The 27,715-nt window shown below is 48.5% G+C and overlaps 3 protein-coding genes across 3 annotated transcripts; 1 reads left to right on the top strand and 2 right to left on the bottom strand.

Moving 5' to 3' along the window:
• The first annotated feature begins 9,415 nt into the window (after positions 1-9,415).
• LOC123172668 (pentatricopeptide repeat-containing protein At1g18900) lies at positions 9,416-15,031 on the top strand. Its single transcript, XM_044589611.1, has 3 exons — positions 9,416-9,751; positions 10,938-11,029; positions 12,164-15,031. Exon 3 carries the CDS (start codon positions 12,167-12,169, stop codon positions 14,723-14,725), a length of 2,559 nt encoding a protein of 852 aa, XP_044445546.1. The 5' UTR covers positions 9,416-9,751; positions 10,938-11,029; positions 12,164-12,166; the 3' UTR covers positions 14,726-15,031.
• Positions 15,032-15,390: 359 nt separating this feature from the next.
• Positions 15,391-19,548, bottom strand: LOC123172666 (uncharacterized protein YtfP). Its single transcript, XM_044589610.1, has 16 exons — positions 19,318-19,548; positions 19,123-19,248; positions 18,968-19,027; positions 18,710-18,823; positions 18,524-18,611; positions 18,280-18,425; positions 18,101-18,202; positions 17,933-18,004; positions 17,762-17,861; positions 17,230-17,312; positions 16,503-16,580; positions 16,327-16,425; positions 16,178-16,228; positions 16,035-16,091; positions 15,921-15,962; positions 15,391-15,812 (listed from the first exon to the last, which is right to left on the bottom strand). The coding sequence occupies exons 1-16, from the start codon at positions 19,525-19,527 to the stop codon at positions 15,708-15,710; spliced, it is 1,533 nt and encodes a 510-aa protein (XP_044445545.1). The 5' UTR covers positions 19,528-19,548; the 3' UTR covers positions 15,391-15,707.
• Positions 19,549-20,281: 733 nt separating this feature from the next.
• Positions 20,282-26,698, bottom strand: LOC123172665 (plasma membrane ATPase 1). Its single transcript, XM_044589609.1, has 20 exons — positions 26,394-26,698; positions 25,749-25,967; positions 25,250-25,387; positions 24,992-25,126; positions 24,727-24,906; positions 24,418-24,624; positions 24,209-24,328; positions 24,013-24,132; positions 23,801-23,923; positions 23,594-23,698; positions 23,207-23,351; positions 22,973-23,140; positions 22,623-22,861; positions 22,508-22,540; positions 22,227-22,308; positions 21,961-22,121; positions 21,633-21,818; positions 21,370-21,552; positions 21,097-21,275; positions 20,282-20,897 (listed from the first exon to the last, which is right to left on the bottom strand). The coding sequence occupies exons 1-20, from the start codon at positions 26,448-26,450 to the stop codon at positions 20,801-20,803; spliced, it is 2,877 nt and encodes a 958-aa protein (XP_044445544.1). The 5' UTR covers positions 26,451-26,698; the 3' UTR covers positions 20,282-20,800.
• Between the last annotated feature and the right edge of the window lie 1,017 nt (positions 26,699-27,715).

Raw genomic sequence — 27,715 nt, 5'->3', positions numbered from 1 at the left:
CATTCCGAGACCACAAAACAGTGAGTAATAATCCACGACTAGAATCGGCCCAGACTGCGAGTCTTGACGACCAACACATAAGCACACCTTGGTGTTCGACAACCATGGAAATCATTTGGGACCCCAAAACAGTGAGTAATAGTCCATGAAAGAACCCAGAATCGGCTAAAACTGCGAGTGTTGATGACCGACACATAAGCGCACCTTGGGGTTCAACAACTATGGAAATCACTTCGGGACACCAAAACGGTGAGTAATAGTCCACTAAACGGGTCGGAATTGGCCAAAACTTTGAGTATTGATGACGGACACGTAAACGCACCCCGGGGATCGTCAATCGTGGAAATCGCTCTCGGAACAGAAAATGTTGAGTAATAGTGCACGAAACGGAACAGAATCGGCCAAAATTGTGAGTGTTGATGACCGACACGTAAACGCACCCCCGTGTTCGTTAATCGTAGAAATCACTACGGGACCCCAAAATAGTGAGTAATAGTCCACGAAAATGGGCCCAAATCAGCCAAAACTGCGACTGTTGATGACCGACACGTAAGAGCACCTTAGGGTTCAACTACCATGGAAATCGCTTTGGGACTCCAAAGTAGGGAGTAATAGCCCCCGAAACGTGTCAGAATCGACAAGAACCGCGAGTGTTGATCACGGACACTTAAATGCCCCCTTGGGTTCGTTAATCATGGAAATCACTCTGAGACCTCAAAATAGTGAGTAATAGTCCAAGAAACAGGGCAGAATCGACCAAAGTTTTGAGTGTTGATGACCGACACGTAAATGCACCTCGGGGTTAAGTTTGTTAATCGTGGAAATCACTCCGGGACAACAAAACAGTGAGTAATAGTCCATGAAATAGGACAGATTCGGCCAGAACTGTGAGTGTTGTTGACCAACACGTAAGCACCCCTGGATTCGTCAATCATGGAAATCGCTTTGGGACCCCAAAACAGTGAGTAATAGTCCATGAAACGGGCCATAATCGGCCAAAACTGCGAGTGTTGATGACCGACACGTAAGCGCACCTTGGGGTTCAACAACTATGGAAATCGCTTCAGGACACCGAAACGGTGAGTAATAGTCCACGAAACGGGTCAGAATTGGCAAAACTTTGAGTGTTGACGACGGACACGTAAACGCAACCTGGGGATCGTCAATCGTGGAAATCGCTGTGGGACCCCAAAACGGTGAGTAATAGTGCACAAAATAGACCAGAATCGACCAAAATTGTGAGTGCTGATGACCGACACGTAAACGCAGCCTGGGGTTCGTCAATCGTGGAAATCACTTCCCGAACCCAAAACTGACTAATAGTCCAAGAAACGGGCAAAAATCGGCCCAGACTGCGATTCTTGACGACCAACACGTAAGCACACCTTGGGGTTCGACAACCATGGAACTCGCTTTGGGACCCCAAAACGGTGAGTAATAGTCCATGAAAGAGCCCAGAAATAGACAAACCTAGGACTATTGATGAACGATACATAAACGCACCCCGGGGTTCGTCAATCATGGAAATCGCTCAGGGACCCGAAATCAGTGAGTAATAGTCCACGAAACGGGTGAGAATTGGCCAAAACTTTGAGTGTTGACGACGGACACGTAAATGCACCCCGGGGATCGTCAATCGTGGAAACCGCTCTGGGACCCCAAAACAGTGAGTAATATTGCACGAAATGGACCAGAATCAGCCAAAATTGTGAGTGCTAATGACAGACACTTAAACGCACCCTGGGGTTCCTTAATAGTGAAAATCACTCCGGGACCTCAAAACAGCGAGGAATAGGCCATGAAACGGGCAGAATCGACAAAAACTGTGAGTGTTGGTTACCGGCACATAAACGCACCCCGGGGTTAAGTTCGTTAATCGTGGAAATCACTCCGGGACCACAAAACAGTGAGTAATAGTCCATGAAACGGGCTAGATTCAGCCCAGACTGCGAGTCTTGACGAGCAACACGTAAGCACACCTTGGTGTTCGACAACCATGGAAATCATTTGGGACCCCAAAACAGTGAGTAATAGTCCATGAAAGAGCCCAGAATCGGCCAAAACTGCGAGTGTTGATGACCGACACGTAAGCGCACCTTGCGGTTCAACAACTATGGAAATCACTTCGGGACACCAAACGGTGAGTAATAAACCTGGGCAAATCTCGGGCCGGGCCGGGTTTCGGGCCGGGCTTGTAAAAGCCCGACCTTCATTTCTCAAGCCCGAGCCCGGCCCGAAGCCCGAAATACTCCATATTTTCAAGGCCGAGCCCGGCCCGAAATCAAGCCCGAAGCCCGAAAGCCCGGCCCGAATGCTATTTTTACTACGCGCATGTGCAAGCCCAGCCCGAAGCCCGAAAGCCCGGCCGAAATACGGGAAAATTGAAGCCCGAGCCCGGCCCGAACTATCTTTCGGGCTGCAAAACAAAGCCCGAGCCCGGCCCGGCCCGGCCCGGGTTTTTCGGGCCGGGCTCGGGCCGGGTCGTCGGACCGGGCTGCCCATGCCCGGGTTTAGTGAGTAATAGTCCACTAAACGGGTCAGAATTGGCCAAAACTTTGAGTATTGATGACAGACACGTAAACGAACCTCGGGGATCGTCAATCGTGGAAATCGCTCTTGGAACCCAAAATGGTGGGTAATAGTGCACGAAACAGAACAGAATCAGCCAAAATTGTGAGTGTTGATGACCGGCACATAAACGCACCTCAGGGTTAAGTTCGTTAATCGTGGAAATCATTCCGAGACCACAAAACAGTGAGTAATAATCCACGACTAGAATCGGCCCAGACTGCGAGTCTTGACGACCAACACATAAGCACACCTTGGTGTTCGACAACCATGGAAATCATTTGGGACCCCAAAACAGTGAGTAATAGTCCATGAAAGAACCCAGAATCGGCTAAAACTGCGAGTGTTGATGACCGACACATAAGCGCACCTTGGGGTTCAACAACTATGGAAATCACTTCGGGACACCAAAACGGTGAGTAATAGTCCACTAAACGGGTCAGAATTGGCCAAAACTTTGAGTATTGATGACGGACACGTAAACGCACCCCGGGGATCGTCAATCGTGGAAATCGCTCTCAGAACCGAAAATGTTGAGTAATAGTGCACGAAACGGAACAGAATCGGCCAAAATTGTGAGTGTTGATGACCGACACGTAAATGCACCCCCGTGTTCGTTAATCGTAGAAATCACTACGGGACCCCAAAATAGTGAGTAATAGTCCACGAAAATGGGCCCAAATCAGCCAAAACTGCGACTGTTGATGACCGACACGTAAGAGCACCTTAGGGTTCAACTACCATGGAAATCGCTTTGGGACTCCAAAGTAGGGAGTAATAGCCCCCGAAACGTGTCAGAATCGACAAGAACCGCGAGTGTTGATCACCAACACTTAAATGCACCCTGGGGTTCGTTAATCATGGAAATCACTCTGAGACCTCAAAATAGTGAGTAATAGTCCAAGAAACAGGGCAGAATCGACCAAAGTTTTGAGTGTTGATGACCGACACGTAAAAGCACCTCGGGGTTAAGTTTGTTAATCGTGGAAATCACTCCGGGACAACAAAACAGTGAGTAATAGTCCATGAAATAGGACAGATTCGGCCAGAACTGTGAGTGTTGTTGACCAACACGTAAGCACCCCTGGATTCGTCAATCATGGAAATCGCTTTGGGACCCCAAAACAGTGAGTAATAGTCCATGAAACGGGCCATAATCGGCCAAAACTGCGAGTGTTGATGACCGACACGTAAGCGCACCTTGGGGTTCAACAACTATGGAAATCGCTTCAGGACACCGAAACGGTGAGTAATAGTCCACGAAACGGGTCAGAATTGGCAAAACTTTGAGTGTTGACGACGGACACGTAAACGCAACCTGGGGATCGTCAATCGTGGAAATCGCTGTGGGACCCCAAAACGGTGAGTAATAGTGCACGAAATAGACCAGAATCGACCAAAATTGTGAGTGCTGATGACCGACACGTAAACGCAGCCTGGGGTTCGTCAATCGTGGAAATCACTTCCCGAACCCAAAACTGACTAATAGTCCAAGAAACGGGCAAAAATCGGCCCAGACTGCGATTCTTGACGACCAACACGTAAGCACACCTTGGGGCTCGACAACCATGGAACTCGCTTTGGGACCCCCAAACGGTGAGTAATAGTCCATGAAAGAGCCCAGAAATAGACAAACCTAGGACTATTGATGAACGATACATAAACGCACCCCGGGGTTCGTCAATCATGGAAATCGCTCACGGACCCGAAATCAGTGAGTAATAGTCCACGAAACGGGTGAGAATTGGCCAAAACTTTGAGTGTTGACGACGGACACGTAAATGCACCCCGGGGATCGTCAATCGTGGAAACCGCTCTGGGACCCCAAAACAGTGAGTAATATTGCACGAAATGGACCAGAATCAGCCAAAATTGTGAGTGCTAATGACAGACACTTAAACGCACCCTGGGGTTCCTTAATCGTGAAAATCACTCCGGGACCTCAAATCAGCGAGGAATAGGCCATGAAACGGGCAGAATCGACAAAAACTGTGAGTGTTGGTTACCGACACATAAACGCACCCCGGGGTTAAGTTCGTTAATCGTGGAAATCACTCCGGGACCACAAAACAGTGAGTAATAGTCCATGAAACGGGCTAGATTCAGCCCAGACTGCGAGTCTTGACGAGCAACACGTAAGCACACCTTGGTGTTCGACAACCATGGAAATCATTTGGGACCCCAAAACAGTGAGTAATAGTCCATGAAAGAGCCCAGAATCGGCCAAAACTGCGAGTGTTGATGACCGACACGTAAGCGCACCTTGCGGTTCAACAACTATGGAAATCACTTCGGGACACCAAACGGTGAGTAATAAACCTGGGCAAATCTCGGGCCGGGCCGGGTTTCGGGCCGGGCTTGTAAAAGCCCGACCTTCATTTCTCAAGCCCGAGCCCGGCCCGAAGCCCGAAATACTCCATATTTTCAAGGCCGAGCCCGGCCCGAAATCAAGCCCGAAGCCCGAAAGCCCGGCCCGAATGCTATTTTTACTACGCGCATGTGCAAGCCCAGCCCGAAGCCCGAAAGCCCGGCCGAAATACGGGAAAATTGAAGCCCGAGCCCGGCCCGAACTATCTTTCGGGCTGCAAAACAAAGCCCGAGCCCGGCCCGGCCCGGCCCGGGTTTTTCGGGCCGGGCTCGGGCCGGGTCGTCGGACCGGGCTGTCCATGCCCGGGTTTAGTGAGTAATAGTCCACTAAACGGGTCAGAATTGGCCAAAACTTTGAGTATTGATGACAGACACGTAAACGAACCTCGGGGATCGTCAATCGTGGAAATCGCTCTTGGAACCCAAAATGGTGAGTAATAGTGCACGAAACAGAACAGAATCAGCCAAAATTATGAGTGTTGATGACCGACACGTAAACGCACTCCGGTGTTCGTCAATCATAGAAATCACTACAGGACCCCAAAATAGTGAGTAATAGTCCATGAAACGGGCCCAAATCAGCCAAAATCACGACAGGCGCACGGCTTACGTCGTCTTCACAAGCCAAGCCGACAACAGGCGCAGCCGTCGCCGGCAGCATCAAGAGGTCAATGTTGTCGCCTCCACCACCCTAGAATTCATGCACTGGTCTTAGAAGCCTATCAGCTAGAGCCGAGCTGATCACCCGGAAGTGATGCCTTCTCCGGGCTCTTATGCCATGGTGTTGGATGCCACGTTTGCAACAGAGAGGCAAGTTGTTCGTTTTTCTCGAGTCCGGATCGATGGCGGAAGCAGCATCAACATTCTGTATCGTGACACCATGAAGAAGCTGAACATCAAGCTAGCGAACGATTGCTTGCTACCTGCTGCTGTGGTGCGGACAGGATTTTCGCTTGCTCCGCTCGGCCGGTATGTATGTATGTCCATCCATCCAAGAAATTATAAGCTAGCGAACGATTTCTTGCTACCGGACGAACGGCCATATATGATTCTGTGACAAGGCAAATCTATCTAGGTGGGAAGCACTAATAGCATGTTCTGCAGAGGGCTTCCGCGCCAAATTTTCATCCGTCCTCGCCGTCGCCAGCCAGCCACCTACTGTTTTGATTTCGATGGTGACATGGATGGATGGATGGAACTCACACGTGTGTGCAATGCATGCAACAGAAATGAAGCGACTCGTGGAGGAATATAGGCCGTGGCTGAGGGGGCACGTCAACGTCTATTTTAGTGCCGAACCAACGTGTGGTTGGATGGTTAGACGGACTGTGGTACTGGTATCCCAGCCCACTAGGGTTCAAGTCCCGCTGCTCGCATTTATTTCTGAATTTGTTTCGGGATTTTTGACGATGCGCATTCAGTGGGAGGAGACGTTCCCGTAGATGACGAGGTGCCTATGATAACTTCGCAAATTTCAAAATGATACGCCTGCCCATATGTTCATAGAGGTTGGATGTGCGGGTTTGTGCGTCATATGGATGAGTGTATGCACGCGTATATGAACGCTTGTATTTGTACTTTAAGAAAAAACATCAATTTTAGCGCCATATACATTACATTTGTTATTATGTCTTATATAACCTTCTTTTTTGGCGTAAGTCACGAGCTAGCTTCTTTCTTTTGGTTGCATGCGTTGCCAACCACCGATTTTCTCACGGCCCAAATCTAAACACACGTCCTAACAGGTGTACACACGTTTCCACTACTTCAACTAGTGTTGAAATGTGCCCCTCAAAAAAAAACTGGATTATCTAATCCGCAGACGCCAACCCTTCCCACCTCCTCCGCCTCCCCTGCCGCCGCCTCGAGGCTTGGTCGGGCAAAGCCTGACTGCAACTAGCGATGGCGGGGCCTTCTCGTTCCCTGAAAGACTGGATTGGCGGGGGGCGGCCCCTCGGCCCTTCTTCGAGTCAGTCTTCCGGTCTCCGACCCTCCTCAAGTTCGTTCTTTGGGACGGATTAGACGGAGATCCAGTATAGATTCCTGCCAGCTACTCAAAGCGGCGAAGTTAGAGCTTCTTGTCGTGCGTACGCAACGGCGATGATATTTGGTGTCAGGTTCTTCAGATCAATTCAAGGATTCAGCGACGACGGCTACGCCTCTGGGATGCTAGTCCCTTGGGGCACGTGCACAAAGACTTCTCGTCTGTCATTGGCAAGGTCACGCTATTTTCAGTGTGGGAGCGGCGACAACAGGGCATCAACGGCGCATTCTGGCGAGAGCAAGGGTCGTCCGGCGATCCATAAACCTTGGTGTAATTTCTCTTTATGTGGCTTTTTGTACTTTCGGTGAATTTTTGTAACAGATTTGATCATTTTCAAAGGAAAAAAAACTTCTGTCTCCTTTGAGTAATGCATTCCGATGAGATCATGAGTAATGCATTCCGATGAGATCATCTTCTGCCCCGCAAAAAAAAGAGTGTGGATCCTCCCTTCCCCGATGATCTTTTTTCCTCTAAAAATAAAGGTCACTTACAACTATTACGCTGGCCATAGCCGGGAGCAAGGGTCGTCCGGCGATCCACACCAGTGGCCGCCACACATGCCAGCACATAAAAATGGATGGGAGTTCGACCATGTCATCGCGACCGTGGTCATGCCAACACACTTGCCAGCATAAAAAAGGATGGCGCTCACCGTCATAGATCACTCGTCGTCGAATTTGAGCATGTCGGCCTGCATCTTCTGGAACCACATCCTCTTTCTCGGCGACACGGTGTTGAAATCCACCTTCATGATCTCCACCCCCATCATGCTATCAAGAGTCACTTCTTTCGCCTTGATCTTTGCATTGGCGACCTCGATCTCTAGCATCTTGGCTTGCTTCTTCGCCTCCATCTCAAGCATCCTCGTTTGCTTCTCCGCTTCCATATCATGCGTTCTCCTTTGGATCTCCATGAAGGCGTTCATTTTCTCTTCCTTGTCTTGCCGGCGCTTCTCCTTCCTTGAGACCTTCTTGGTCATCATGCCTTCCATAGTTGTGATCAAGGCGATCGACGCCGCATCCCGCTTGTCCTCCTTCTTGGAGTTGGTCTCCCCCCGCAGTCGTGCCTTCTCGCCCTCCCCAACCTCCTCTATGGCTTTCTCCCCTCACGCGACATGAGGGCGGCAAATTGTTCCTTGAACTTCTCCTCGTCTTTGATGACCCTTCAACAATGGAAGAAGTTGAAGGACTTGCCTTCCTGTTGGACCTCGAATGCCTCAAAAGCTTGGAATGCCTACAAATGAATTGCATGCAAGCATATTGGCAGATGGATATGGAAATTGACATTCAAGTCCTTGGTCGCCCTGGCTTTTGTGTCTCATCGGGATCGTAGCCAGCCGCGGCGGCATGGCCAGCCGTACCACCCTCGAATATGATATTCTGCATGAAATCGCCGTCGCCAGCCGCCGGCATTCTGTCGAACAGGTTGCGGGTGCCTGGGAGCATGTCGGCTGGCATCTCCCACGCGTGTTTCCTCGCCCCACCGAATGACGAGGCACCGGCTACCGGTGTGGCGTTGAGGTCGATGGGCGCGGGCGTGGAAGGCGCCACCACGCTCACCCCCGGCGAGCATTGCCTAGAGAGTTGGAGGCTTGCGGGTAGACGTGGAAGCTGGGAATCGGGTGAGTCGCTGACACGCGGGGGGACTTTGGCAGCACCATCCGAGAAAACGCAGACGAGCCGGTGCTGACCGCGACCACGACGGCGTTGACGAGCCCATGCTGGCCATGGTTTAACCGTAGGTACAACTACGACTCCCTCATTGTTGCCGCGACTCGGGCGTTGGTATCCTCCTGCTGCGCGGTAGCGGCGACGACGATGGCGGTCGCGGCCGCTACTTCGTCCCTTGCGCCCGCCACGTGCCTCCGGGCCTTTCTCTTCGCCGACTCCTGGCCCGCTCCTCGGGCGTCAGCTTCTTCTTCGGCTTGGGCGCCGTGGCAATCTTGCGGGAGGCGCGAGGCTTGCCTTTGCCGGAGGGGGCGGTCGTCATGCCGGATGAGGCGAGGGAGGCAAGGCCGGCTGCGGCATCGAGTTCGTCGTCCATGGCGAGCTGCAGGAGGAGTTTGGAAAAAATAGAGGGAAACGGTGGAGACTGGCACCGGCTGGCGGGCCAGGGGGGTAGTTGGCGCGCGCCCGTCCGCGCAGACGCAAATGGAGGCTCAAAAATGGGCCGGGAAAAGCGGATGAAAAGCGGACGCCCGTCCGTTTGAATCGACGCGTTGGGCCGGCTTTTCTGTGCACCGTTGGAGTTGCTCTCATGGGCAAGCAAGCATTTGCTAGTTCGGCATTCGATCATTCGGCCTTTATGATATGATGATGATGACATTTTTGGAGCTTGGATAAAAATTGGATAAGGAAGCGTCCGAGAAGCTGACCGTCTTGACTTGCGAAGGAAGTTGCATGTCCCCTCCTTTTTGCACGCAGCCCCTCCATCCTCCCCATGTCGTCACCAATCCATCCTCCATCCAGTTCCCCACCCGTGCGCCGCCCCGCCCCGCCGAAAGCAGAGATCTTTCCGGAGATCCCCCGCAATCGCCGGGCGCGCACCAACAAATCCGGCCTCCAAATTCCCTCGGTCACGCCCTCCTCCACTCCTCCTCTCCAGCCCAGCTCCGCCGCCGCCGCCGCCCTCCTCACAGCCGCAGGAGGGGGATTGACTGTGCCAGGGGGAGAGGGCGACGTCCCCACCGGCCACGGCCAGGGCACGCCGCCGCGGGGTCGCCCTTCCCTTCCTCACTAGCCTCGCCGGACGCCCGTCCCCTCCCGTCTCAAGGTGAGAGAAAAAAAGGATCTACTTTCACTGCTCACGCGCGCCATTGCTACTGCTTCCGCCACAGGGGATTCTGCAAATGTCCTGTCCTGTCCTGTCCTGGGGATAACGCGTCGCGGTGGCCGGTGGCCGGTGGCCTGCCTCCGCCGCCACCTGCCGCGGCGCCCCTCTTTCCCGCCCGGCCGCCCTCCGCAGCCCTAATTCCCCAGCCCGGCCCGGCCCCCGCCGGCGCCGGCGACCGAGAAGAAGGCCGCCCTGTTGTGTGTTCTTGCTAGTACCAGCAACGCCAAACCGGTTGATTGAATCCCCACAAGTCACAAAGGGTCAAAATTTTTGTTTCCAACAGCAGCAACAACCAAAAATAAATAAAATCGTGTTTCCCCCCTTTGCATTAAGCTCACACACACGAGACGAGCTCCCATTTTTGGACTAATCGTGATGTGGCACTATTAGCACCTAGCAAACCTTAGCTCAGAGAACAAACCTTTCCCCTGTTGTTAGCAGGATCTGTGTGCAAACAATCTTTTAGAGAGAATAATAGTATTCTTGGATCAGGACAGTCGGACACCAATGGCTCTGCAAACGGATCAGTTTGCCCTTTGTTCATTGCTTCTTTGCGTGCTTCGGTATCGCCATTTTGGCTTGTACAAGTTGAAGGTTCCAAGCTAACGCGGAGCAGGGGTCTAGATCATGGACTTATTCCTAAGCTCTCATCCAGCCAGAACCCTGCAGATAACCCAACATTGGGGGACTAGGCCAAACATTGGGGGGCCTTTTGGGTTAGACTTCTAATCCAACATCTTTTTGTAGCCGAAGCTAAAATCCAGTAAAGCTGACTTCTGATCGGCCGTGAGGGCCACCCATTGGGCCCAATGAATTCTCTGTTTCTGAAGAAAGCTTCACTGAGAACTGCACTTTTAGTAGCTTAGTAAATGAAGTTGTTGCTTGTTCATAATTTGGTGTCTGCTTCGGACATCCATAATCTTCTGACCGTGCCGAAATAGGAGAGGTAGGTAATAAAACAGATGCTCACAAGCTAGGGTTAACTATATAAGCCACTTGTTTTGCTGTACACAATCTACTAAGCTAATTGAGTTCATGCTACTACTGGTTTGATTTACAGCTAATAATGCATCCTAGTAAGCAGTATAGTGCTATACACAAATTTTGATCACATTTTTTTTTGCAGGTCTGCCTTTGAGGGCCAACATGGAGCTCTTTGGTGGGTAGAAGTCCACATATATAGGCATTCTTGAAATTTGTTGATTAATTTATTAACCAGTAAGTCCCTCCCTCCTCCCTCCCCAACACACATTTCTTCATTTATCCGTTGTATGAGTTGCCAACATACATTTTTACTTTTATGCACACTACTCCCTCTGTCCCAAAATAAACGTCGCTGATTTAGTACAACTTTGCTTTGTAAAGTTGTACTAAATCAGCGACACTTATTTTGGGACGGAGGGAGTATTAAAATATATCCTTCACAGTACATAATAGCATTCTCTCTCGTCTTCTTAAAAGACAAAACATATGACTAGATGAGGGATGAGCACATGAAAGGAGTCAAGAAATCGCATTAAGCTTGTAGCCCATTTTTGCACCATATCTAGCTTGAAACTTTTTCTAGTTAAACTCTACCTTGTTGTCTATATAATTGTATGCTGTTATGCTTCTCATTTGAATGAGAAGGGTCTTCCGAAATGCAACTGGGTAGCAATTACATCGCTAAAATAGCCCTAGTGTATTTAGTTGATATTAGTGAGTTCTTAATAGCTAAAATGGAGCACCATAATATGGTGTTGTGTATATTCAATTTGGGCCAACTGCAAAATGGAGCACCATAATATGGTGTTTTGTATATTCAATTTGGGCCAACTGCAAAATGGAGCACCATAATACGGTGTTTTGTATATTCAATTTGGGCCAGCTGCAAGGAAAATAAATCTTGCAATGTCCATTGCTAAATTAATCGTAACAAGCAAGGCTAGATGTAATTCTCGAACTTAATAGCTACATTACTTAGTCATTATGCATTGTACTGCATGCTAGCATTCATCGCGCAGTCTGATTCTTCTATACCACCAGTATTTGGAAAACCCTGTTGTGGAACTTGTAAATATGCTTTAGACTTTGGTTTATTGGTTAACGGTCACGATTGTATCACAGATAAGAAATGGCAAGCTTTCTGCGTTCACTTGATAATATTCATGTCCTGTTCTCTGTAGCTTATTGTTCCTTGTGGTTTGTACTGTTTCTGCGATCCTTGTGCCTTTGATGATAACAGTCCATCGAAACAAATGTTGTCATGACCTTGTATTTTTTTAATCCAGATTATGAAAGCAGAAACTCTTATTTATGTCTAATATGAAAGGTTGTTCTACTTGATGACACTATGTAAACTTAATATTGCAGTTCATGTTGAGGGCAAAGCAACTCAGCACGCTAACCCAGTGTGCACGGTCCTTCTACCTTAGTGGGTCAAGGTGTGGTAGCGCGGATGGAGCTTCGTGCACGTGCCCTGATGATGACACTTGTGGTTCAAAGAGGCAGACTGCGAGTGCTATCGAGCGCAGATCTTCTGTGAAGGTTCAGCCTCCGTCTGCCCAGCATGTTGCTGGCAGTGCTACTGGATACCCACCTCAAGCTGTTAATGTCATTCCTTCCGCCTCATCTCCAGACAAGGAGCCAGCATCAAGCAACAGAAGTAACCATCCTGGTAACCGTCAGGTTCAAGGAAATAATTATGTGCAGCCATCTAAGCAGGCTGCCAGGGGCATTTCTCAGTCCGGAATCGCAGGAGCTGGCGTGTATAATGAGTTGGTAAATTTGAGGCCCTCGTCGAATAATGGAAGCACTAAGCAAGTTCCACAGGCTGGTGCCAACTATTCTAGCAAGCCATTATCTGGTGGCCCGTCTTCTAATAACAAGGCAAATAATCAGCATAGCCATGCTGGGGCAAATACGGCTTGTGCCCCTTCCATGCAAAATGATTTTGGGAAGGGGGGCTCAAGATCTGGATACGCGAAGTCAAAGCAGAATTTCTCAGGGCCAGCGGCTGCAGTTTCCGGTTCACCGTCACAAGTAAGGAGTCAAAGGCATCCTAATCAGGGCCACTCGAATTACCATTCTAATAATAGTCCCAATTCAGATGGCAGGTGGGCTGGAGTTCAAACTCGCAACTTCTCAGCTCCAACTGTTTATAGTGGTCCCTCTGACAAATCTCAGGGCCCTTTAGTAGGAACAATAAAAGGTCATGGTGGAGGACCGCAGTCTAACTTAAGATCACTGAAGTCATTGCGGGCAGTCGAACAGTACTACCATACGCTGCAGCAGATGAAGTGGGGTCCCATGACGGAACATGTTCTTGATAATCTTCGTTGCAAGATCGACGCGTTCCAGGCTAATCAAGTGCTGAAGCTGCTTCATGACCACAATATTGCGCTTGGTTTCTTCCACTGGTTGAAGCGGCAGCCAGGGTTCAAGCACGATGGTCATACCTACACCACCATGATAGGGATCCTTGGACAGGCAAAGCAGTTTGGCACGATGAGAAAGCTTCTCGATGAGATGAGCTTGGTAAACTGCAAGCCGACCGTGGTGACATACAACAGAATAATACACGCGTATGGCCGTGCAAACTTTCTGAGAGAGGCTGTTAAGGTCTTTGAGGAGATGGAGGGAGCTGGTTACGAGCCTGACCGCGTCACATACTGCACGCTGATCGACATCCATGCTAAATCAGGGTACCTGGAAGTGGCCATGGACCTGTATGGCAGGATGCAAGAAGTCGGCCTGTCGCCCGATACCTTCACCTACAGCGCCATGGTTAATTGCCTTGGAAAGGGGGGCCAGCTGGCGGCCGCCTACAAGCTTTTCTGCGAGATGATTGAGAATGGGTGTACGCCCAACCTGGTTACTTACAACATAATAATCGCCCTGCAGGCAAAGGCAAGAAACTACGACAATGTCGTGAAGCTCTACAGGGACATGCAGATCGCCGGATTCCGCCCCGACAAGATAACCTACAGCATTGTCATGGAGGTTCTTGGTCACTGTGGTCATCTGGACGAGGCCGAGGCTGTGTTCCTCGAGATGAGGCGCGACTGGGCTCCTGACGAGCCCGTGTATGGTCTTCTGGTGGACCTCTGGGGCAAGGCTGGGAATGTCGACAAGGCGTTAGGGTGGTACCATGCGATGCTCCAGGATGGTTTGCAGCCCAACGTGCCCACCTGCAATTCACTCCTCAGCGCTTTCCTGAAGCTCAACAGGTTTCAGGACGCCTACAGCGTGCTCCAGAACATGCTTGCGCAGGGGCTCGTTCCGTCTCTCCAGACTTACACCTTGCTGCTCAGCTGCTGCACCGACGCTCACGCGCAGATGGGGCTGTGCTGCCAGCTCATGGCGATCACCGGACACCCGGCCCACATGTTCTTGCTCTACCTGCCCGACGCCGAGCCCGGCGGCGAGAACGTGAGGGACCACGCCAGGTATTTCCTGGACATGATGCACAGCGAGGACCGGGAGAGCAAGAGGGGCATAATGGACGCCGTGATAGACTTCCTGCACAAGTCCGGCCTCAAGGAGGAGGCCGGGTTCATATGGGAGGTGGCCGCGCAGAAGAACGTCTACCCGGACTCGGTCAGGGAGAAGAGCTCCTCCTACTGGCTCATCAACCTCCACCTCATGTCCGAGGGCACCGCCGTCACGGCTCTCTCCAGGACGCTCGCCTGGTTCCACAGGCAGATGCTGCTCATGGGCTCCTGCCCCGAGAGGATCGACATCGTCACCGGCTGGGGGAGGAGGAGCAGGGTCACCGGCTCGTCGCTGGTCCGCCAGTCCATCGAGAAGCTTCTGCATCTCTTCCAGTTCCCGCTCTTTGCCGCCCGCGGCAACACCGGCTGCTTCGTCGGGTGCGGGGAGCCGCTCAGCCAGTGGCTGCACAACCCCTATGTCGAGCGCATGCATTTGCTCTAGTTATAGTTTTTACCTTTTTAGGGCCTGCTCCTGCTTCTGCTTCTGCTTCTGCTTCTGCTTCTGCTTCTGCTAGGTTAAGTATCATCAGTCAGGAATAAACAACTTAATTATAGCTAGCTAGCTGAACAGGTGCAGTTTTGTGGAGCAACCAGTCTCTTTGGATGAAGGAAGCATCTGTTCTAGTTTCGTCGCCTGTAGCGTGCGTGTGTTAAGAAAATGTTTCCAAACTTATTTATCTGTGGTGTGATGAGAACTTTTAGACATTGCATTGTTGCGTTCTGAATTAGACGATGAATATTGTTTTTATGTTGCTGTAGCTGCAAGTTCCAATCTAACCTTCTGGAAATCAATGCATTGGTCTTGTGATTGTGTTACACCAAAGTTTGCATCAATTCAGGAACTTGCTTCACAGCAAAATTGCTGCTACGATGCGACGACGAACGACTAGTCGATGTACCTTTCTGTGTAATTACACTTCATCTGTTATAGTTTCATCTATAGCGAGTGTGTGGACATTCAGGGACTGCATTGCTGCATTCTGATTGTTTAAAATGAACATTTAAGAAATTCTTTCGCAACAAAAGGAACATCAAGAAATTTATTTGTTGCATTCTTGATTAGACAATGAGAATTGTTCTATGTTTCAGTAGACCAGGTGCTGTAGCTTCAGGAAAAGCAATGAATGCACTGGGCATATTGATCTTCTGATTCTTACTGCCAAGTTTACAAGGATTCACAAGTTGCTCAACTAGGATCTTACTCCACAGCAAAATTGTCGCTACAAGACGACGATACAGTTAGTCGATGTGAAACTTGGTTATCTTTGCTTGTTTTTTTAGCTACAATATTGTGGACTACTCACTCCGTTCCAAAATAGATGACCCAACTTTATACTCTCAGAAGTTTTAACAAAGTTTGTCAGCCAGTAAGAACTAGGAATCCTTGAATCACTACCCTCCTTGTCATGATTTCATACATGTCCTTAAGATCCTTGTAGTTGCAAACAGGCTTGCTCTTCTTTGAGAATGCTGTTTGATGCCAATGTGCCAATGCTTGTCCCAGCTATATACCCACCAGTCCATGCGTTCTGTGCAAAACAAAGAGAAAATGCCAGTTGAAACCTTGCGTTCTCACTTCAAAAGTTTTATTTTACTAATTCACTGCTCTCCAGGAAGAGAAAATATCTACTCCTTGCCTGAAAATTGAATCCGCCGGTGACCCCGTCGACGTTAAGTACCTACAGCAAGATCACACTCTGTAAGATAGGATGACCAGAGGGTTGCAAGTTCAAGAACAGTTGTGCTGTTACCTCTCCTGCAAAGAACAGATTGGGCTGCTTCTTGCTTTCCATGGTGCCAAGCGATATCTTTACAACAGATGAACAAGTTGGAATTTTCGTGAGTCGAGTCATGTTTGTGAAAACAGCAATTAAGTTTGTCGATTAATAAGTACCTCTGAAAGTGGAACACCTCCACCTGTCACAAATTCATCTTTGAATTGGCCCTACATATGACGATGAAGGAACATCAGTGAGCACAGATACTTTAAAAAGAATCGCTATGGAGCGTTTCAAGTGATATACTACTTAAGATATCACATACCTTCCCAACAACCTCAAACATCCACTGTTTTAAACGAAGGGCTATCGCGTTTAGATGAGTTTTTGGCACGGTGGCCCAGTGCATGTCACCATCTAAACTCTGCAAGAGAAAACTTCGACTGAGTAAAACACCAAAATTAAGGGGCTGAGTAAGGACCAGAATTCAGCTACTGCAACCTCCTGTTCTAGAAGGAAACCCCAAAACCTCTTCACCAGACCAAACTCCTTGGGAAAGGCGTTATTTACTTTGTTCTTCTGCAGAGATTAAAAAAAATCTTAGTTCAGCTTCACCATAATGTTTACTCCCTCCGTTCCTAAATGTAAGTCTTTGTAGAAATTTCACTATAGACCGCATACGGATGTATATAGATGCATTTTAAGTTTAGATTCATTCATTTTGCTTCGTATGTAGTCCACCTAGTGGAACCTCTACAAAGACTTATATTTAGGAACGGAGGGAGTACAAGGAAAATCGGAATATTCACAGGGAATATTTCTGTGATAAAATTACATGAGTCATACAAAATACTCCCTCCGTCCGGAAATACTTGTCGGAGAAATGGATAACCGACAAGTATTTCCGGATGGAGGTTGGCTAAAGTACCCCAACATGACTGATAAAACAGAATGTTGTAAAGGTGGCTATAAGTATCTGTATCTGCAGTAGCAAATCTCCACTAAAATTGAACTCAGAAAGCCTAATAAGGGAGACATATAAAGAAACAGAAAGCAATGTCCGTCTTGTTGAAGGCATTTACAAGAACTGGTCCATTAATTTATTAGAGCAAGAGGCATTCAACAGCAGAGTTAAATTTTAAAACTCGGATTCTCTGTTTCTAGAAAGAACTCATATTCTCAGATGAAGACTCGAAAGCATTAACAAAGGACAGGGAAAGATCAGAACCGCATGTTGGTCTTTGTGCTGGAATAGGATCCGCTTCACGTCCTCGATGTGAATGTCAGGTATGAAGTCAACCACAAGCTTTGCTGTGTTGAAAGAAAATATACATATTCCAACAAGAGAAGCGGATGAGTTCGACAATATCTTTTACTCCCTCTCTCCCACAATACAAGACGTTTTTGCAAGCTAAAACATAGCTTTAGCTTGCAAAAATGTCTTGTATTGTGGGACAGAGGGAGTAAATCTTACATGCTGTTTTAAAATACTATTGTAATGGCAAGTTTCATGTGATTGATGGAACACAAAATGCACGAGCTGAAGAAACAAAACACTAGATCCAGCTATGTTCCGTATTAAAAATGTAGTGATTGATGGAACACAAAATGCACAAGCTGAAGAAATTGTACACGAGTGTGCATGTTTTAGCTGAAGAAATTGATCCAGCTATGTTTCTTCAGCTTGTCGTGGACAAAGTACCAAGAGGCATTCAACAGCAGAGTTAAATGCACTCGTGTACAATTTCTTTGGACCTCACCTTGGTACTTGTCCTGATATAGTTCACGCGCTCCCCATGCAGACAATCGAAGAACAACAGGGCCACTAAGCCCCCAATGTGTAACCAACATAGGTCCAGTCTGCAATGGCCAAACAATTGATGTAAACAAACATCTATGACGGAGCCTATTGCTGAAGGTGGCCAGCTGACCTGAGTTAATTCAGGAGCGCTTTTCTGAATCCCATCTAGCATCAATTTTGCTTTGACTCTTGTGAACGAAACCTACATGGCAGGAGAAAAGGAGGGGAATCATTTTTGTGCAGTCAGTCAGTATTACTTGTGAGTATGAGATTTGCAAAAGCAGTTATGGATCCATACCCCGGAGAGATCAGCCAGTCGCTTGTCTGCAATTTTAAATGTGAATAAGCTGGGCACCGGTGGAATAATCGAGTGACCGTGTTGCGCAGCAAATGAGTAGCCCTGCAAGTAAGAGAAACATGTAAGGGAACTAGTTTACGGTGTCTAGTAGAGTAAGCGCCTAATTAGTGTTCACATACCTGCTGGCTGCTGCCTGTAGCAACCAAGACATAATTAGCGTTGATGTAATCAACAAAATCAATAGTACGCTTCTCAACTTTGACAACAAACTTGCCGTTGGCGTCGACAGATGCACCGGACACGGATTTACCAGCCTGCAGGGAAACTTCAAAAAAACAACTCAATTCCAGAAATTGTTTCTTTGCGGTGAAGGGTGTGTGGATGATAACTGAATGGGCAGCAGAGTCAAATAGCATTAGCTACCTCCCAGTCTTCTCGCCTCGTTCAGCAGGCAGTCTACTACCGACGCAGAGTTGTCAGTGACAGGAAAGACTCTACCGTCCTCTTCGGTCTGACATGACAATCAAAACAGCAGACACGGATAGGTAAACTGGCTTCAGTCAATGCACAAGCAAGATCCTGAAGGAAATGTGGTGTGCACTAAGCTACCTTAAGCTCCACACCGTGATCTGAAAACCAGTGCATGGTGTCCTGTGGCCCATGACTACGAAAGAACGATCCCCGGAGTTCTTTGTACCCCCTAGGGTAATTTCTCGCCAGTCCCTGAGAATCGAATAATATTTGATCAATGATAATCAAAAGATCTTCCCTTTCTAGATGACTAGGCCACAATTACAAATCCACAGCACTAATAAATATGGACTATGAGAAGCAATGGATTCAGCAGAGTCTGCAAAGTGCGCATACCGACGGCTCGAGATGGTGCCCGTTGGTGACATTGCACCGCCCGCCGCCGGAGATCTTGACCTGCAACCAGTAAATTCGAGCAATTCACGCCGAAGGAACAGCATAGGAGTAGCTTTTCAACCCAATGGAAACCAAGATATTGGCATGGTTGGTACCTTGGACAAGAACTTGCCTTTCTCGATGACCACCACGTTGAGGTGGGGAGCCAGGGCCTTGGCCCTTATCGACGCGTACACCCCGGCGGCGCCGCCGCCCACCACAACCAGCGACTGCCCATCCTCCTGCATGGCGAACACCGGCGTCAGGAGCTAGCGGCGGCGACAGGCCGGCGGCTGAGCTGGGTTACTTACCTGCTCGCGGGCGTGGCCGGAGGGCGCCGAGGCGCAGACGGGGGCGGGGACGGAGGAGGAGCAGCGCCTCCTGCGGGAGACGAAGGGGGGGAAGCGGCGAGCGGCGGCGGCGGCGGGCTGGAGGCACGGCCACTGCGGCGGCATTTGGTCGACGAATTCGGTGGTAGCCAAGGTGTGACTGGATAGTGTGGACCCAATGGGCCTGGACATGCTATAGTGTGGGCCGGGTTTATCGGGCTGGAGCCCAAATTTGACTTATAAGATTATTTTCAAGCGACTTTGTGGAGTATGTCTCAAACAAGTGACTTTGTTTTTTTAGCCAAAAAAAAAGAAAAAGAAAAAGAAAAGGCCATTTCGCTATATCCCCATCTCCATGTGGCCCCGTCGCAACCGGCATTATCGCCGAGGAGAATGACGGAGTATGTGGAGTGCTCATCGATTTTTTTTCCTTACCTACGCATAGCTTTGGTCTTGTATGACTTTGCTATTTGTTGGCTTGATTTTTGTGTGCGTGTGTACATGTTGGTTGTGTACATCTTAGCTATGCATAGGCCGGGTGTATATCCTCTTGATGCTCTATTTTGAATCAATAAAATTCATCCTTTATCGAAAAATGACGCTGCGGTTCTCGAGTAACCTGGTAGCCCTTTTGGTAATCTTCTAGAATACCCTTCTCTACCTATTTTCGGCGTTTTTTTTTGTTTTTGAAGTATTGGTATATTCTGCTAGGGTTGCTCTAAGTTCTCACCTGGTGCGGCGAGAAACTCGTGTGGCTCTTCAAAACCTTCTAAACTAGTTCGAATTGTGTGGGATTGGTATGTTGGTGTTCATTCGCCTAAATGTCCCTACAAAACTCACTAGGGAATCGACGGAGCAAATGGATTCTCAAAAGAGAAACATCCACACGAACTCGGTGCGGCGTATTTCGAGTCAAAAACAAAATGTTATGTGATCGACATCTCCCTAGATGAACTTTTCTTTTTTAGAAGCTCCTTGGATGAACTAGAAACATTTTACAGTCTACAGCACGAAAGATTTCTACCATGAGGCCCATGAAGCACTTTGACTGCATCTGTCACCGACACACAAAAGCATGGCAGGCAAATATATTTGAGCCAAACCACAGCTACGGATCTGAAACCAGACCCCAGGAAGGAAGCATTTCATCGCCATGCACTGAATGAAGGTCACATGCCAACCCTACCTTGCCCCCACAAACAGACCACCATACCCGATTTATCAACATGTCGGTAACGAGCTAAAAATGAAGGGAAAAAACATAATATACATACTGTCTGAAAACGTAAAAAAACGAACAAAAAAAACGGCGACGCGATTACTTAGGTGGCGCGAAACTATGTCACCAGCGGGCAACGTTTAACTACAGTAGTTATGTCTCAGTACCACGCGCACGGTCGATTACAGTAGTGAAGTTCATAGCAAAGAAGAGGATCCACTCTTCGCTCATGGGCAGCTCAGAGCATCAGACCGTGTAGGACTGCTGGATCGTCTCGATGTCGAGACCCTTCAGCTTGACGACGGACTCCACGTGCCCTTTGAGCGTATGAAGCTCCCTCAACCTGTAGCAAACCATGACAGCAAAGTTAGTTTCACATCCTTGTCGACAAACACAAATCACCATTGCATGCCTGCCCACTGATGATACTCCAGAGATGACACATGGATGTCCAGAGATGAATTCATGAGTAATAATGAGCCAATGAGGGACCAGGGGAAATTATATGCAAGGAAGGGCTATGATTGGTTGGTCCCGCGTACCTCGCAATCTCGGCCCTCCTCTTGGCCTCTTCAGCCATGTGATTCAGCTCATTGTAGCCCCCCTTCTCCGAGAACATCTTGGCATCCGGTGGCTGCAGCCCATGGAGGGTCCTCTGAGCGTGTGCCCACTTGAGCTCCCTCTCCTCCTTGCCAAAGTCTTTCTTCCTTGTGAACGCGATCTACGGAAAGATGAACATTAGTCAGTCATGCATGGTAAATGGCCCGACAGGCCAAGAAAGTTGTGCAGCACAGCACACATGTTATTATTATTACCCTTTGGTCGATGACGAGGTCCCACGCTTTGCCGCTCAGAGTGTATCGGATGAGGAACTTGATGATATCGAGCGGGAGGTATGTGATGATATTGTAGAGCCACACGACGCCGGCCCAGCCCCACCCGATGCCTTTGATCTGAGTGAACCGCCAGTCAGCATACACCGCGATCAGCGTAGCAATCTGCAAATATTAAATGGGAAGGTTTTTTTAGCTTGATGTGCTTTTCTCCTGAAGCAGTTCATTTATAAGAGGGAGCAGACCAGCTGTGCAACGAAGAACGCAAAGACCAGTAGAAACCCAGGACGCTCGGCAAATGACCAGCTGCGCGACCTGGTGACAAAGATGAGGGCTTGGCTGATGGTGCTGACTTGGAGGTAAATGGCAGCCGCGAGCTTTTGGAAATCGTCCTGAGCTGTCTTCTCGAGGCTTTCGACATGAAACAACCTCTGAAATTTTATTAACAGTAAGCGTCAGTAAGTTGAAGTAGAGATCATAAAAGTAGTTATCAGAAGTTTGCCTTGGACACTGCAATTTCCCTAACATTCACAAAAATATATTTTTTGTTCACTTAAGCGCAGTGCTCCTTACCGGGAAAAAGTTTGTCTTGTACGCAGCCCAGAAGAAGATGACCGTCATTATTGCCAAGTATCCACCAAGGATAACTCCAGTTGTGAAGATCTCAGCCAGCTTCCAGCTGTCGGGTAGTGGAGATGGTTTTACCCGATCCTTTGATATAGTCATGATGGTACCTATCAACCACAAGTTCACAACAAATGGTTAAAGAGGTTTAAATATTTATACTTTTGGATTCTACTTCTGTTCTGAAACAGAGGAGGGGGGTAGAGGGATGGTACCATCATTTAGAATCGCTATGATCAGGACCATGAACGGTGGGAAGTCGAATTTCCAGATGAGGGCAAGTAGCATAAATCCAAGCTGTTAAAGGTCAGCGGAAAAGGAAGATACAGAGTTAACCCTGAAGCAAGGCATATGGGCCAGATGGGCGAAACTTCAGTGCTTAAGATGAATATATATTCCAAAAACATTCAAGCGTACAGATCTCGTAACCTTTGCTAAGTTGAATAAGTGAAATTTTGATCCCCAACAGAAGTATACAAACACAAGAAAAACTTACCACAATACGAATTGTGATGGAGACAGCATAGATCTGCACGCATCGCAATGCATTAGCCATATATATAGCACGAGCAAAAAAGTAGGAAATAATACTCAGGCACATTATCACATACAGTGTAGTTCTTCATACGCTGGAAAATCGCACGGCTGGTAAGCACGGCACTGATGATCACACTGAGGCCTGGTTCTGTGAGGACAATATCTGAAGCACTCCTGGCTGCATCAGTCGCGTCAGCAACCGCAATACCAATATCTGCTTTCTTTAGGGCTGGAGCATCATTTACTCCATCACCCGTCATTCCACAGATGTGCTTTCGTGCTTGCAGGCGTTTCACAATCTCATACTTGTGCTCTGGAGAAAAAGCAATGACTCGGTCAATGTGGAATTAAAAATATTTGTTCGCTCTCCCAACTCCCTGTTTTTGCAGTGCTGTAATTTCATTCATAAAAAAAAAAAGCATACCGGGGAAGACGCCAGCAAAGCCATCAGCTTTCTCAATGAGATCGTCAACTGGTAAAGCAGAAATGGACTCGTCTGAATTTTTCTGCCCCAGCAGAGCAGATGAAGGATACATGTTTGTACCCATTCCCAGGCGACGCCCTGTTTCCTTTCCAATGGCGAGCTGATCACCTGAACATTTGAATATTGTTTCAATGAAACTATTACTTTTTTTCTGAGAAGGAATGAAACTATTACCTGTGATCATCTTGACATTAACACCAAGGTTAAGTGCCCTCCGAATTGTTTCAGCACTGTCATGTCTTGGAGGATCAAAAAGTGGCATCAGACCGGCAAAGTGCCATGGGCCACCAGGACTTTCTTTCCTCCCATCTGGTACTTCCTGCATGGAAGGACAGGATATACACTGTTAAGACAACATATACCAAAAACAGATACAAAAAAAAAAACTAATTAAGGTCGACCGACGGTAGTCATACAGATACATAAGCCAGAATGTTTGCAAATACTAGCTTAAGTCGGGCTTAGTAATTTTAGTTTAAGTTTTCATGAAATCCTTCTCTGACTGAACGGTGGATAATGAATAGCAGCCTAAGATAGAGGGTACATTGTAATTTTTCTCACCTGATACGCTACAGCAAGCGACCGAAGTCCACGCTCTGCAAATTTGTCAATCACAGCATGGACCCTCCGCTCTATCTCCGATGTGTTGTGAGCGAGGTGAAGAATCTACAGTCAGTTCATTGGGTTCACAACAGTCATGAGCATAATATTTCCTTCCATAAGGCAATGCTAGGATATCAACATGAAAACAGTTCATTCTTGTGGTACCTGCTCGGGTGCGCCCTTACTAACACGGTGCATTTTGCCATCAGCGTCAATGTATGTCAGCGCCGTCCTCTTGTCAGTAGGATTGAATGGCAGAAAATGAACTTCTTGAATACCAGCACGTGCCTGCGTGAACATATGGGCAGACAGTCATTTCAGCATATAAAACGAGGTAAAATCATCTGCCAGCGCATCGACAAAGTATTGTACGGTACCTCTTTCGGATCAGCTAGCATCCCAACAATTGCTGTATCAATAGCATCTTGGTTTTCTGTTCGAGACGCTCTAGCAGCCATGAGAATCACCTGGTCCTGAGTGATGCCTCTTTCGAAAACCTGGGCAAGACTTGTTTTAATAAGATGTATGGATCAGAAAAAGAATGCAAGAGTTAAAGTAATATCCTCGTCTTACCTCAACAAGGTTCTTGTCCACGGTAAGCTTATTGAGGGTCAAAGTTCCAGTTTTATCACTGCAAAGAACATCCATGCCCGCCATCTCCTCGATTGCAGTCATTCTCTTTGTGATAGCTCCCTGAAAAAAAAATCATACCATGGTTCAGTTAAGTAATGCAGATTAAAAAAAAACTGAAAACCAAACTATGTTATGCTCCAGGTGAAAACCTGTTGAGATAATCGATGTGACCCGATAGCCATAGTCACGGATAAGACCGTTGGCATGGCTATTGGAATGCCTCCAATGAGAAGGACCAGGAGGTTGTCGATTCCAGGGCGGTACCCCCTGTGCTGGATAGGATACATTACAATGATCTCGATGAACATTCCCACACCAATCGAACAAATGCAGAAGTTCCCAATGGCCGTCAGAACCTGCACCGGTAGGATAACAGTAATAATATTGTCATCTATGTCGATGGTCCAATCAAGAGAACAGAGACATCAGCTAGGTGAAGGTGAGGGCTTGAGTCTTGCCTTCTGAAAATGGCCCACTTGGTTAGTGGAGTCAACAAGGTGTGCAGCCTTTCCGAAGAAGGTGTGGACACCGGTGGCGATCACGACGGCTTCGATCTCTCCTTGCTTGACCGTCGAGCCGGAGTAGACGCCATCACCGGGGCCTTTGGTGGCCGGCAACGATTCTCCGGTCAGGGCAGACTACAACACAAGACAAGAGAAGAGAAATTATGTTATGAGCAGATGCCTTTATATAACAAATAAAGAAGAGTGGAAAGGGAAGGACCTGATCAATCTTGAGAGGGTCTCCCTCCAGGAGGCGTGCGTCTGCAGGTATGATGTCTCCGAGCTTGATGCTGATGACGTCCCCTGGCACGAGGATGGCGGCGTCTTCCTCGGTCCACCGGCCGTCGCGAAGAATCTGAAGATGACAGAAAAATTCAGACTTGTGAATGGGCTCTGCTGGGACACCTCAACTCAAAAAATCGCCATGTAGGCATACTGAAGCAGCATAGTGTGGTAAGTAGGTGGCAGAAGAAATGACCTTGGCTTTGGGGGTGAGACGGGCCATGAGCGCGGCGGCGGCGTTGCCGGCATTGTTCTCCTCGATGAAACTGATGGTGGAATTGATAACCAGCAGGGTGATGATGCCGATGAAGTCCTGCCAGTCCGGCGGCTTATTCTGATTGATTGATTGATGGCAGCAAAATCACACAAGAATATTAAAAGAAAAGATGTTAGATGGTGACCCAATCTTGAACTGTAAGTTCCTAAGCAACAAAAAACTACGTAGTAAGATTTGTTCAGTGGTTGAGGGGTTTGAGGAACCACTTGTCCTCAACTAGAATCTTCAAGTTGAGAATTTTTCAGGTTGAGGAACCACTTGCCCTGATGACACACACGCACAGTTAAACACGGCATACATACAAGATGTGAAATGACCCAATCTTGGACTGTAAATTTGTGTATGCAGTGCAGTAAGCAAGATGAGAAGGAAAAAGAAAATAATTTCTTGAGAAGTTGAGATGTCTGTCCGTGCTTACCCCTCCGTTGGCGAGCGCGATGGCCATGATGGCGGCGGCCTCCATGACCCAGGAGAGCGGGTTCCACATGAAGCCCAGGAACTTGAGCACCTTGCTCTCCTCCTTCTCCTCCAGCTTGTTGGCGCCGAAGATTTGGAGCCGCTGCCGCGCCTGCTCCGCGGTGAGCCCCTCGCGGCTGCATCTCAGGTTGTCGAACACCTCCTCCAGGGGGATGTTCTCCTGCAGCAGCACCAAGAAGAAGCAGAGCCGAAGTTGAGGAACAGAGCAGCAGCAGCACCAAGAAGAAGCAGAGCCCAAGTTGAGGAACAGAGCAGCAGCACCACCAAGAAGAAGCAGAGCCGAAGTTGAGGAACAGAGCAGCAGCAGCACCAAGAAGAAGCAGAGCCGAAGTTGAGGAACAGAGCAGCAGCCCGTAGGAACTAACCAAGATTGATTGAAGGGCGAAACAAGGGGGAGATGCTACAATGTCTGAACCAAGAAGTGGAATTTAGAGGAGGAGAGGAACCCCTTGCGGCTGCGGCGAATCAAAGGCGTCGCAAGAAGCTCCAAATCCCCCCCAAGAAAGAACCCGCCCAAGAAGCCCGGGTGAGGAGAGGAGAGGAGAGGAGAGGAGAGCGGAAGAGGCCGCGGCGGTGAGGTGCGTACCAGGTCGACGACCTCCTTGAGGACGGCCTCCAGGTTTCCGGCCTCCTTCTCGGCCATGGCGGCGGCAGGGATCTCCCTCCCTCCCTCCGCCTCCCTTGCTCGGTGGGAGGGTCGGCGGTTCCCCTCGCCGGAACCAAGATCTTTTCACCTCCGCGGATGGAGTGGAGTTCTTGCGGGTGGTTGGACTGGACTGGACTGGACTGGAGTAACTGCAGAAGAGGAGGAGGAGGAGGAAGAATGGAGAAGGCGTGGGAGGCAAAGAGGGTGGCAGCCGCAGCACCGCTGGAGCCTGGAGGAAGAGGAAGGCAGTAAATAACGAATTAATGAAACGGAAACGGAAATTCCTGTCTACACACGGCACATGGGGTGTTAATTTAGGAGGGAAAAATGGAAATTTTTGGACAAAAGGAAAACTGAGGTCCCTTTCTCCCCCTCTCTCTTTGTGTTTCATTGTGAAGGTGACATAGAGTGGGATTTTGGCATATCTTTCTCTGATGCAAAAGGAAATTTTTATCTGCATAGGGTGAGAAGGCACGTGGGAGGGGCGGAGGAAATTTCCGGGCAAAGGGACGGACGATCCTCCACGCTACGCTACCAGTGTCGGATCGGTGACCACGCGGACCGTTGGATCGTGGCGCACGCAGCCGTCGGATTCGCGTGGCCAGTGGTCGATCGCCGGGGGCCGCGATGTGTCGAGCGAATGAGGAAAAGGAGGGGAAGGGATAAGGTCGAAGGCGCTTCCGCGTGGGGTGACGAGCGTGCGGGAGGCGACCAACTCAGGTTGAGGTTGGTTAGCCGATTTTGACCTTTTTTTGGATTAACTTGACGAAACATACAAACATGAAGAAAAAAACGCAGGAATAGAGTCTCATGTCCTCTTATATCATGTAGGATTACCAAACTACACGAATTTGGATGAAAGGGTGTTTGACAACACAGGGGAAATAAAGGGTTTGAGTGTATGAAGATTTAAGTTCAAAATGTAGTACAATCAATTTTAATCAAGTATTCCTAAGAATTCCAATCCAACGAATGAAGACGGCCACCGTAAGAAAAATTTCCAAGGATTTAAATCATATCGGATCCTATGGCTTTCTTCTACTATTGTGAAGGCTTTGATAGATAAATTCCACGGCACATCAATATGTATGTATTAATGTGTGTACGTTATTAACTAATACCTACCTATCTTACTTAAGAAGATGTAAGGTTCCATCATTATATCATACTACCCCCCCCCCCCTTCTCACATCTCGGGTTTTTGTTTTCCCACTGGTTTTCCATTCAAATTATCCATGGACCATGGCATGCTTGATCGGTGC

The sequence above is a fragment of the Triticum aestivum genome, unplaced genomic scaffold, assembly GCF_018294505.1.
Source record: "Triticum aestivum cultivar Chinese Spring unplaced genomic scaffold, IWGSC CS RefSeq v2.1 scaffold98107, whole genome shotgun sequence".
NCBI lineage: Eukaryota > Viridiplantae > Streptophyta > Magnoliopsida > Poales > Poaceae > Triticum > Triticum aestivum.
Note: the sequence above shows the minus strand (reverse complement) of the source record. Positions and strands in the feature narration are given on the sequence as shown.